We start from the raw sequence: 13,313 nt of genomic DNA on the forward strand, positions 1-13,313 counted from the left end.
TTTAACACATGCGTGTGTGTGTGTGTGTACCTGTGCATGTTTGCATCCACTCTTTGTGCACTCTCTGCAAGAACCAAACATGATTATGGGCTGGTACCATGATGCCTAAGCCTCTCCTCCTCCTCCTCTACTTACCTTCAGCTTGTCCTCTCAAGTGTTTCAGCTGCACGCCTGTCTGTCAAACGTCTGACTCCTCCCCCGGGATGCAGCCTGATGATGTGAACTGGAGTAAGACTGAAGTGACTGGAGCCCAGTCACAGCAGCCCTCTCCTGACTGGGCCTGGCACTACTGCAGCCACGAGCCTCCAGCCAGACAAACCTCCCCCTTAAAACATCTAATTTTAGATTCTGGTTTCATTTTAAAGCTGCAGTGAGTAATAGTTAACACCTAAATTAAAACAGCCCTGAAAAGAGCATCCCAACTTCATTTGCTGTGTTTGTGAACATTATGTTTTTTTTATTGCTCTATTTTTAATGTGTTTGTAACAAGTGGAACACTGAAGTATAACATTACAAAATACAATATTTGTGACACAATTTGATTATGCACAACATGAAAAAGGTTTAAACCTATAAGAGCAAAGAACAAATACAGGCACATAATGAAGCAAGTATTTTTTTAACAAGTAAAGAGTGAAGAAAGAGATGAAAGTGCAACCTTTATTAAAAACAAATTGACCTGCAAAGAGTTTTTTATATTGGATGTGTGCACATTTTTCCTGTGGAAAGAGAAGAAATGAGGTAAACATGATGCTGTTTCCTTAAAGACATCTTTTATATAATGTCTGGGTATTTAAACTGATCAAAATCCACCTGTAAATATGCAGAAATGTCCAGTTCATCTTAAAGGTCACAGGTGCTCCAGTGAAAGACAAGTGAGCTAAAACAGCTTTCACCACTGACTGTCCACAATATTTACATATTTAATTACATATTTAAAACACATTTCCTGCCTCATTTACAGACCCTGATACATCCCTGTTCAGAGGAAATGGAGGCCAAGCATATAAACAGCATAGAGCTTTCTGTAGCTTGTACCATGGTTTGTGTTTATGTAATAAAACATTTCCCAAAAGTAGAAGTTTGCTTGAAGGGCCTCAAAACTTGACTGGCCTCCATGTCTGCAGTGAGCTGGATCTGACTTATCATCCAAGAGCTATTAAAAGTTGTTTATTTGTATTTTTTCAGGCACATATCAGAGCAGCTCCTTTAACACCGAGGCTTTGAACGTGACATTGCTGACTGAGACAAGAGATGTGAAGAAAACATTTACACAGAAATGCAACCAGCGACGCTTTGTGCGACTTCTCATGCGTGCCAAAGAGGGAAGAAAGAAGAAGAAGTGCCATAACTGTGAAATTTAATCCGTCCTATTTTAGATCCGTCGGTAATAATTGATATCTCGCCACAGCTCTGATGCGTCAAAAGGCTTTGATTTTTATCTGAGAGATCTAATTGTAAAGCTGTGGTCATACAAGCAAAGGGAAACTAATAACATCACTCTCTACACTGGGCAGATAAAATATTTCCCATCGTTAATGGTAAAGGAGGATGAGCAGAAATCCTTTAATGCTAAGCTGCCCTCATCAAAGAAACATTAATCACTATTCTTCTTGACTCACACTTCCTCCTTTTCTTATGTACTGTACTTTTCTCTCTGCTTGCAGTTTTTCCAACCCTAGATTCCATAAAATAAAGCATTTCTATTTTTTTTCTTTAGCAAGTAAAGTGAAATTAGCGTAATTGTTTTAATGGGAGGACCTCAAGGCAATTTTTTTTCCTCCACCCTGTGATAGCAGATGAGTCCCTCTCACCTGAAGCACAAGGCTGGCCCCAAAATCAGAGAGAGAAGCAGAAAAGAAAAACTCTCAGGAAAATATAATAAATAGTAAAAAAAAAAAGACCAAAAACAATACCCTGAAATAATAATACTATTACTAAACATAATGCAGATGAAAGCGCAGCCACATATGCAATTCTATTCCCCAAAGACCTGCTCAGGATTTGCTCACTGGGGAAAAAAAAAACAATTACAGTGCCATGAAATGAATAAAAGGTATATTCAGTTATCTGAGGCCTTTGAAGACGGGTGAGGACGAGTAAGCAAATCTAATTCAAGAGGGAGGGTTTTCTGTTGCAGAGGAGCCTACGAGAAGAGGAAAAACTCCCCAAGTGCAGAGATTAGTAGTTAGTGCTGCCGGGGGGGGGGGGGGGGGGGGGTCGTATCGTAGACCGATCCAGTTTGTGACAGACTGCGGAGACAACTTCAGTGGGTGCAGGATTGCTGGGAGTTAATAATGAGGAGCCAGAAGAGGTGAGAACATTATGATCAAACACATGCAGGGAGAACAAAATGAACACAATCAGGAGTGGGGGGGGGGTGACAAAATAAAAAGAAGTACCCCCCAACAATATGTGAATAATAAGGAGGACGACCAGCTCCGGTCCTCCCTGGGAAGCTTTCATGCTGTTTCTTGAACTGCGTGTGGTGAGATTGTTGGAGCCTGTTTCAAGTATGAAAACCTCCAGTTCTGCGAGGGAAGTGAAAAATCTTCATGTTTAGATCTGAGACAAAGCTGAGACAAAGTTTTATTCAAAACATCTGGTTTCCCATGACAGACAATTCCACATTTTCTCTGAGTCATTCCAAATTTGAAATATTTTTATTTTCTTGCAGGAACAGATTAAAAATACTTTCGAAGTGTCCTGCAGTGTGCACAGTCTGGCCTCCCACAGGGGCTGCCATGAAGTATTTCTTGCCTTTTTTTTTTAGTGCAATTGGCGTACAGCAGTGGTTCCTAAAGCTGTTCTGTCTGATGTACCCCCCTCAGCCCTGTGACAACATCCACTTTAACTGACTTTAACTGATTTGAAACTAGATTGTCAACCTTTACATCAGCCTGTTGAAGATTTCAGTCACACTCCCTCTACTGGAGTGGCAGAAGCTGCTCATTCACTAATTACAGTATGTTAACAATTCAGACCTTTAGCTATTTCAACTATTTATCCATTACTTGTGAAGAATGGATTTTCTTCTCACTTGCTCGCAGGTTTGCAACTGCAACACCAGGGGTCAGATTTTATAAAACTCTGTAGATTCATGACTAAAACTATGTGTTCACACAAAACCAGAAACATTCATACACATTCTTTTGGTCAGAATTACACAGGAGTGTGATTTCATTTTATAAATGTCACTTATTAAGAAATTGCACGAGCCTCATTTCCACTCCCATACTAAGCCAGAAATGGATGAAGACACTCCCATAATCCATCAGTTTTCATACAAAAACACTGTCTGTGCCACAAGTTATCAGGCATGACACAGAAAAGAACGACACTAAAGAAACACAACTTCACAAGTGTTTGGTCGGATTAAAAACAGAAGCTCATCGTTAAAAACTTTAGTACAATAACTCTGACTGTGAAGTCCTGTTTTACTCTGACCTTCATCTGTTGGGACGAGAGACATTAACTCGGCTACGAGACGGGAGACAGTTTACAGAATACCTCACAATAAATAATGAGGATATAATGTCAATGCTAAAGGAAACAATGAGTACACAAACACAATTTCCTTATAATGATAATAATGAATTCAGGCTGTGTGAATTTGTCTGTTAATGACATGTCTCCTCTTTATTTTGCATTTTCGCTTCACTGTATCTTAACTTGGCAATTCCAACCCGGGACATGGCGTACGCATGGATTTTGTGTGTATGCATCATTTATGCATCTGGCCCCTAGTGTTCAGGTGTTGCAGCTGTCTCAATGTGTTTGTGCATCTGTGTGTTTCCTTGTTTTACTATATTCATGAGGTCTGAAAACCAGGAGCCCACTACACATGTGGGGTCTGACAGCTTTGTGTGGAGCTAGATTCTGGACCCAATAAGTCTAAATGGGTGTTTGAGGGTCAGGGTCAGGCCTTTAGGTGTGATGCTTGAGGTTTGCTAAGAGGCTAGGGAATGCATTATGTCAATGACAGACTCCCACAGTCAATAGATAGATGTGTGTGTGTGTGTGTGTGTCTTTCCTCACACCTCCTTGCAGACCTACGGCATCTGTGTTTTGAGGACTGCAGTCCAATCTGCTCTGGAGCTCAGACAGCAAAGATCCATCTGTGATATATGATCACAGATGATGTCTTAGTACTTACAGAGTCTTGTCATGCATTTGCCTCTTGTAAGAGTGCGTGTTTGTGTCTGTGTGTGTGTGTGTGTGTGTGTGGATACGTCATGGTGGAGCAGTGTTTGCACCCGAGGCTGCATCTGCCATTTGAAATGGCCTCATAGTACTTGTCTGTTACATGAGCATGCAGATCAATCATCGGACATAATTCCAGTGCAGAACTGACCACAGTCGCTGCTGCAGATCCACCATCATGTCACGCTGACAACAGATACTGGACTGAGGGTGTCCTCCGTCTCTCTCACAGACAAACGGACAAAACAACAAACCCAAATCTTTCTCTTTAATTACATTTTGTTTCCGTTAATCCTCCTTCTGAGGCTTTGTCAAGCTCACCATATGCTTTTCACTGGAGCAGCTCATTATGCAGTGATTTTGAGGCTGCAGTGTTGTAACTGTGTAGCAGCGATCCTATTAAGTGTCTGTCTCGTCCACTCTTCGTCTTTATCAGTGCAGTTTATCAGCGTTTTGCATATGTTTTGATTATCTTCAGGCTGCTACTGCTTTCACACTGCGCAGATGGATTTACACACCCAGTATGCGGCTCATTTGTGTGTGCCAACACATTAAACACCTACACACATATGCATGCATGTGTGCACCCACACATGTTACTTATGAGAACCTTCTGTTGGCTATATTTATTGTATTCTCACTTCAACATAGCAACCTATAGCTATAAAGGGTTAAACTCATAATTCCTAACTCCAGACTTGATTCTAACACCTTTTTCTATCATATTAATCAATACTGAACAAAATTTGTAATTCAGCAGACATGTTCATTACAGTGAGAGCAATCAATGCTGTGGATTTGAGAGCAGCCTGTTAAGACTATGAAGGGGAACAGTGAGGAATGAGACGCTCCATCACAAATCAGCTGCTGCAGCTTTGGTGAGAAATGATCAGATGTGTTACCAGTAGATGTTAAACCCCAACAGGGTTGAGCCTCGTCAAGTCTGTTGGATTTTTAAATTTTTTTTTAATGGAGGGTTGATCTACAGCATGAGACCTCTTTATGTGCACAAATGGCTTTTAAAGATCAGCTGAAGTTGAGTTGGTCAAATCAAGACGGGATGTTTCAAAGGTTTTTAACTACAAAATTTCTTCTTTGAGTTTCCATGCTGAGCTGCAGTGGAGGAATATTAACAAAGAGATAATTTTGTGCTAAAGAAAGACTGAAGATGAACTTGATCCGACTAACTCACACACTTGGATCCTTGTAGCTTTCGCTGAACTTTAGGATTCATTTCTGTTAAGAGAGAGGACTGTAGACTTGATCCTTTACTCACACTAGGATACGCCTTTGGAAGAGATGATTACAACATCTTATGACCCTTTATATATATATATATATATATATATATATATGGCTGTGTGAGTTTTATTTTAAGACAGGTTCAAACTAGAACTACCGCCTCGCAGTTGTATGTCTCCGCCACTCAGACTAGTTTCAGATTTCATCCCTTTTTATCCAGAGTTATATAAAATATTAACAATTTGAGTGAATTTTGTCATAACTGCTGTGTGAAGTCTTGAGTAATGGCTAAAAAGTGTTTTGTGAGGTCGTACCAACCTTTGACCTTTGACCAACAAAATCTAATCAGTTCATCCTCGAGTCCAAGTAAATGTTTGTGCCAAGAAGTTCCGTTCTGGCGTTACTGAGATATTGTGTCCACAGTAGGACAAACTAAGACGTTCTCACGTTTTTGTCCATCAGTGTCGTAGTAAACCGTCAGGAGGTTGTTGTGGGATCAGCAGCGGTAACGGTCTTGTATCAGACTCTCGTGATGAACAGGGAACCACTTTGATCTACGTTGCAGCTCACCTACGATGATGAGCTCTGGGTACTGATCAAAACACAACCATCATAGATACATCTGGCTGCACTCAGTTGAATTGTCTGGATCTGGAATCTAATCCTTTGTCAGCTCTGCCCAGTCCTACAGTTCAGTATCATTTGCTTTGTTTCATTTTGTATATAACTGCACTACAGCTTCTGTTTCTTGTCTTCGCGTGTCTATCCAGGGACTCTATGAAGCTAATAAACCAAAATCTGACAGGTTGTCCCTGTGGCCAGTTGCAACATCTAGGAACCACTGTTGCATCCCCCTCACTCTCTCATGTTTTCCTGTCAACAGCGTCAACAGCGTCAACAACTGCACAAAAGCAAAATGTTGAAAAAAAGTTCTGATTTACACCTCTGGTCTTGACTTGGTGCTTGAACTTGCAAATCAAGTCCCTCCTCCAACCTCCCTCCGATTCCAACCTGAACGATAATATAACCCTGCCGACCCCGACCAGCGTCTTGTAAAGATGTCCTCTGCGCGACGACACTGAGCCGCCCTCGGCGCGGACGGAGCTGTCACCCACACGCAGTCATGAAGTTGTCATTACTGTGAAATGTGAGGGCATCTCTCTCCTTTAACGCCTCCACCCCCTCAGATACATTGTGCTCATTATATGGGCTGTGAGCTCGGGGAGGGTGTAGGCTCTTTAATCAATGAACACGATGACACAGGATATAAGTCATACAGGTATTCAATAGGGCGTAACATGGCAACCCCCAAAAAAAAACAGGGCAACTGAAGATGAAAACAGAAAGTCTGTGTGATTATGTGCTTAAAGGCACAGCACTGTTTAAAGTAGGTGGATGGACATTTTGTGCAGTGCAGAGAAAACAGGTAGAATGGTCCTGTATATATATATATATATGTGTGTGTGTGTGTGTGTGTGTGTATGTATTCTCCCTCTGTTTCACTTAGTTCTTATACTGTAATTACACGGATGAGACTCACTGCAAGGCTCTCTCCCTCCAGTGCTCTTCCTCTCTCCCTCTATCTCTTCCTCTCTCACTCCAAGTCTGTGATTTCATGTATAATTACTTGCATAATTATAGTTCCCTCCATCCTACTGTTTCAGGAGGTCTGTTTCTGTCTCTCCGGTATCTCCTGTCTGTCTTTTCATGAACACACACATACACACACACTCACACAGAGACGTAACAGTGCTCGCACCCCCACTGATTCTCCCTCCCTTTTTTCGCCTGGTGGTGAGACTTGTCTTGTCAGTCTCTTTTGTCTCGTCTTTCGTCTGAGGCAGGCCTGTTCTAATATTGGAAAGACAGCACAGAGGATACAGTGAAGAAGAAGCCGATGGTTTACTCCTGGGCTGCCATGCTTCCTCATTAATTATTCATTCAGACATCACAAACTTAAAGAGCCTGAAGGTGTGTCACAGGGAATGAGGGGAAAACAAAATGCTCTATTATTTTTTTGTTTCCTGGCTTACTACTTACAGCATTCTTAAACCGAGGAGATGACACACACACAAACACACACACACACACACACACTGACAGTAGCACTGCAAACCTGCACCTTCTCCTGTTTTCAAAGTTTCTTAAGGCTCGCGGATGATGCCAGTAGATACAATTAGTTTGATTGCTTAGCAACCGAACATCACTTTGGAGAGCGGGAACAGAGGGGAGAGCTCAGGTGGTGCGTTCGAGCTCGCACCTTGTTTTTCTGAAGAATCTGTTTTTCCCCCCAAAAACTTCCATGCAAAGTAGCATGCGGTGTACCTTCAGCGCCGCTTTCATGTGTCAATCAGCGGAGCAACGCAGCACGCTGCATCTCAGGCTAACTGACAAAGAGATTATATCAACACCGCACATAATCCACGCACACGCGCAACCACACGCACACGCTCGCGGAGTCACTTACTGCTCAACAGGAGTGAAAATTTAAGCTTTGTGCTGCACTGCAGGTCTACTGTGCAACCACTCGTGGCCTACTTTCAGGTATCCGGAGGCTTTTTCCTGCTTTATCTGGGCATTTATGCCCCTCGCCCTGTTTCCACTCATCTTTAACAGCATGCTGCAATGTAAAGGAGGGAATGTGATCTATTGTGCTCACAAGTGCTGAGTGTTTCAGGGCGAGTGCCAAGCCTCAGGATCGGGCTGGCACGTGTTTTTTTTTGGGTTTTTTTGGAAGCCGTCAGGTAGGCAGCTCCGGTTGGTGATGCATTGGATGTAATAGTTCTTAGTAACCTGCCACTCTCAATTACATCACAGACACTAATGATGGTCAGTCGTGGTCTTTGTCACTATGCTCTTACCCCCTCTGCTGGAGAGACGCGAGACCAGGACCTGATGTGGTCGGAGGTGGGACAGGCCTGGAGAGCGAGGCACCCTCAGAGGAGGCTGGTGTGTTTGCTCTGCAGCAGCAAACTCCATAAACTACTTCTGCTTTTTGTCTCTAACTTGATCTTTTCCTCAAATCTTCCTGTCGTCAGATGGTCGAGTTAGGTGTGTGTGTGTGTGTGTGTGTGTGTGTGTGTGTGAGGGAGGGCGGGGTCACTTGGGACGGCGGTCTGGGCTGCAGCACATCGGTGAGGCTTTAATTTGGTGTGCGAGGCGAGCCGCGGCGGACTCTCCCAGCAGAGACGGTGCTGTGTTTGTTTTGCGGGTGTGTAAATTAGCGGTAATTCGTTTGCTCAGTAATGACGTGGGAGAGCTAATTAGGGCAGTGTTGATGGGTGCATTAATTAGTCTCTAGTGTGTGATGCTAATGAGACCCTGATTCAGGGTGTGTGTTTGTGTTTGCATGTGCATGAGCGTAAGCCATGTATCTGTAAAGGCCTAACGCTATAGGTCACGCCATGAGGATGGTAGTGTGAGAGCATGTGGGAGCAGGTAGAGACAGGGAGAGTGTGTGTGAGTCAACGTGTGTGTGTGTGTGTGTGTGTGAACATCCAGCAGGTCTTTAAGACCCTCTTTAATCCTGGTGGCTCCATGATGCCGGCCATGCTCAGCTGAGAAATGATCCCTCCGTTCAACCATCACAGGGGCCGACGGGACCCTGCTCACATGCCACACACCTGACGCCACAGCGAGGGGGGGGGGGCAGAGGTGTGCAGCCGGTCGGTCACGTTTCAGCACTACGACTGCATCGCAATCATAAATTCATCCCGACCCATAAAAACGTCGCGGACACACAACAGACCACACAGGAAGCCGTAATGGATGAAAGGCTGTTTTATAAGTGTGTTCAGTGACAGGTCCACTTCACAGATAAGACGAATCCATCTGTGCGTGGTCACAGCGGGGCAGTGCTACTACACTACTCTGTGGCGTCTTCTCAGTCAGGGAGTGACAAGGTGGCAGCTTGCTGTAAGAATTTATGGCGTATTACTGATGTGGCATTCGTCTTTGCAGCGGTGAAAGGCAAGCGCACAGGATGGAGGGGGGGGGGGGGGATTTGGCTTTAGTGCCTCACCAGTGATCTATTCTAATCATATTTATTCATGACTATCCCGTTATACATAATCCATTACTATTCCTGTCCGTCTGTATCCTCTGCTGTTTCGTGCTGTCGCTCATTTCTTCGCCTCCTCTCCCTTCTCTTGTACGGCTGCGGAGAAAAAGAGAAATCGAAATCAGCACGAGAGGCCGGTAGATCATCCCGCTGAAAGAGACTACAGCACTCAGGAGTCGTCTGCGGCTCCGAAACTTTAACTGACAAATACAATAAGGTGATTTATTTTTAGCGCAGCCAGGCTTGAATTTCAACTGCGGTTTCACAAACAAGAGATCAGTCAAAGTGTTGAGGGGATGGAGATTTGTCACGCTGAGCTTTATTGAAGACTGTCAGAGAGAGACCCAGGTCGCGCTCCGGCTCACTGCTTTGAATCTGTGGCATTATGGGAAGAGAATTTCAGGCGGCGTACCTCGAACCTCCAGCTTGCACTCCACCTCGTCCTGCCCGAGATCGTTGATGGCCCTGCAGGAGTATCTGCCCCCATCAAACGGGCTTGGCTTGCGGATGTTCAGAGTCAACACGCCCTGGTTGTTCTGCATCAGGAACTTGGGATCTTCACCGATGATCATGTTGTTCTTCATCCAAATGATCTTTGGCTGAGGAACAGTGTGTTGGAGGAGGAGGAGGCAAAAATTGGTCGGGATGGAGGAGAGAAAAAGGAGGAGGGAGCGTATAAACAGAGCGAGGGAGGTTGGGAGGGGAGGAGAGCAGAGAGAGGAGGGAAGAGGTGAAATTAGGTCAACATTTCGGCTTGACAAATCTTCGCCGATTCGGCGAAAAAAAAAAAAAGTGTGTTCAAAGATCTTTCTGCTCCACCTCTTGTTCTAGCTTCAGACATAAAAATACAGTACTGCTGCAAAGGCATCAAAATCCTCTGACTGTTCTACACTCACTGTTTGACACTTTAAACGTGTACGCTCGCTCTGAGAAACACAAAGCATGAAATCTGTGGTGCAGCAGAGCGACCAGGGGCCAACGCCAGTGCAGCGTCTGCAGGCTGGATGGTGCTGTGGTGGATGCTTTGTTTCATTTGCCAGCTACAGCTCGATCATCACCTACTGTATCTTTAATATCTTTCTAGTCTGACGACATCTGACAAATGTTTTATATAATAATGGTCAATATTAACATATTTTTCTATTCTCCAGTCAAATATTTTGTATATTTATATTTTTAAATTCTGCAGAGATGTAAATACCTTGGGGTAGCCGCGGACGGCACAGCTGATGGCGGTGGTGTAACCTGCGACAACAATTCTGTTCACCAGGGGCGCCGTGAACTTGGGGGATCTGTTCATGTCCTTCTCTTTGAAGGGTGCAGCGTTATAATCCAGACCTGGACAGGCAGAGAAACGGTTCATGTACTTACATGTTCTTAAGAACACACAGCAGGGTGCAGACCTACGGAAGCGTAATGAATTCACTTGAGAAAGAAAAAATCTGCTCTGTTAACACTGATACAGCACATTATTTCTTTTTTCTCTTAAACCTCTCCTCACAAAAATGGTCAATGTATTTAATATTATTTTTCTGTGTATATATTTTGTGGCAGATGTTATTTTAAGTGAATGCATTAAGCTTCTGTACAGACCGGTATGAACTTCAGTGCAAGTACATAACAAAAAAAAAACTTTGGCACAATTCTTCTCCGCTGCATCGTGTTTTATTCACCAGATGTTTTCAGCAGGGTGGCGTCTGAGGCTGGTTCCAGTCTTCTTATATAAGGTATGTGAGGTTGGAAAACAGAATTAGTTACATTTACATTTATTCATTTCACTTTTATCCAAAGCGACTTACAAGTGATGGACATCGCTAAAGCTCCAGCACAGCAGGAGACCCTTGATGTAAGAACTGAGCACTACATAAGTTCTATTAAAGATGGATATTAAACCTTTTTATCTGTTGATGGATTTAGATTAAAGTTTGAATTTACTAGAGAATAATCTGTGAGATATGTTTGCATCATGGTCATTTACTTGCTCTCTTCAGTGATTATCAATCACACCACTGATCAATAGACCATAAATATACTGTACTGTAGAAGGAAAGACAGTCAGAAACATTTGGTGAATTAAGCGTGGTTTTAAATTTGATGGACACCTACATATTTAGTTTGGTCTCTGTTGAATAACTGTGTAAAACAGTCTATTGAAATGCTTAATTAATAATTTACTGTATTGTTTTTCCTTTAATACCACACCACAGTCTGTTATACAAGCAAATTGTATTAATTTACAGATTACGATTTTTAATTATCTAGAGAGGAAACTGACTTTTGTTTCATCCTGAGGTCAGGTGGGCGACAATGATCAACAATTCTCACAGTATTATAGGCCAGACTGCTCCTTGGAACACAAAGGAGATTGGCTGGTTGGCTGCCAAATCTTCTGGTGGAGTGAGCAAATGCAACAACACAACAACATTAGCAGCATTTGGCTGGTGGCAGGTGTTAATTTCCCAGCCTAGTTGCTTTCCTAATCCGCAGCCGGTATTAAATGTTATTTAACACTCTGTCAAAGAATATTTCTGTTTAGCATGACGATCAGCGTGAATTAATTTTCTTTTATAATATGTTTAAGTAATTAATGACAACCAACAATTAAACAAATTACAGTAGTCATTTTAGCATGTGTATTGTTAATCACCATTACTGACAACTTTCTCCTTTCAGTGTAAGTAGTTCATGTTTTACTGTGGCCCACAGCTCAGCGTGTGTCACATGTTCCTTGGCATGGAAAGCAGCGCTGTCATGTTGCAGCGCGCGGCGCCCTGTGGGGGTCTCATTACCTGTTTTGGTGATGATGGCGGTGTTCTTGCTGATGCCGGCCTCGTCGCTGAGGCCGCAGATGTTTTCGCTGAACACTCGAAAGGAATACTCGTTCCCCATGACCAGGTCAGACACAGTGCAGCTGGGCCTGCGGTTGTGCTCGTACACCGTGAACCACCCCTGATGTGAGAGAGAGAGAGAGAGAGAGAGAGAGAGGGAGGAGAAGCAGAGGTTCAGAGAGGCTTATAGCTGAGGTTGAGATCTGGATAAGCTGAAGAATCCTCTATCACCAGCTTCCATGTTCTTCTAGTCCATCCAGTCGAATTATAAAACATAATGACCATGACAGTACGGTGAGGCTTTGCAGTTGCGTGACGAACCTCAGAGCAGGTACAGATTAAACCATCATGAAGCTCCACTGGACACTTGGAGGGAAAATAGCTACGACACAAGCGTTAAGCTTTCTGCTCCATATTCTTCCTGTGTCTTCAGTCGTCACTGCAGAGTATTTAAATACCATTTAAACATGGGAACAATATTCAATCCTTGATCCACTGTCCCTCTGACTGAGTGCACACCCTGTTTCCTGTCAGTAAACCAGGCTGTTGTGCAGAAAACTGGCAGAAAATCATGAACAACACTTTCTGGATTTGACTTCATAGTTGGAAAAAAGTGGATAAAGTTTGCATTTGCCTTAAACTGAAAAGTTCTCGCACACAGGTGTTGTTTGGACATGTTCGCATGTGTGTTTTCTTATACTTACACAGCCGGGCGGTATAATGTACCCGTTCACTTGGGAGCAGTGTAACGTTTCCTAATGTTATAAAATGTAGAAGAAATCATGAAACCAAAGTGAGTTTCATGCGGTGGCTCTGAGGGCTCAACACACTGAAGAACATACTGAACACATGCAAACAGACAAAACGCAAACAAATTCAGAAATCGAATTCAAATCTTCATCAATTTGACAACACGTGATGCAAATACAACACAGCAGAAGTGTTTCCAGGGGACAGTAAAAAGTGAGGAAGCCGACATG

General features: G+C 43.3%; 1 protein-coding gene across 5 annotated transcripts in view; it reads right to left on the reverse strand.

Annotated features, from left to right (window-relative positions):
• Window positions 1–9,210: 9,210 nt before the first annotated feature.
• Window positions 9,211–13,313, reverse strand: part of mybpc2a (myosin binding protein Ca) — a 54,902-nt gene continuing 50,799 nt past the window's right edge. For all 5 annotated transcript variants that reach the window (XM_071467082.1, XM_071467093.1, XM_071467072.1 and 2 more), the window contains 4 exons: window positions 12,295–12,454; window positions 10,707–10,843; window positions 9,918–10,104; window positions 9,211–9,601 (listed from right to left, as the gene is read on the reverse strand). In XM_071467082.1, coding sequence (XP_071323183.1) covers window positions 9,567–9,601; window positions 9,918–10,104; window positions 10,707–10,843; window positions 12,295–12,454 — 519 coding nt within the window. In that variant the 3' untranslated portion in view covers window positions 9,211–9,566. The remainder of the gene's footprint in view (window positions 9,602–9,917; window positions 10,105–10,706; window positions 10,844–12,294; window positions 12,455–13,313) is intronic.

Source organism: Trachinotus anak, unplaced genomic scaffold (genome assembly GCF_046630095.1).
Source record: "Trachinotus anak isolate AG129_WGS33_773 ecotype Australia unplaced genomic scaffold, CSIRO_AGI_Tana_v1 ptg000003l, whole genome shotgun sequence".
Classification (NCBI taxonomy): domain Eukaryota; kingdom Metazoa; phylum Chordata; class Actinopteri; order Carangiformes; family Carangidae; genus Trachinotus; species Trachinotus anak.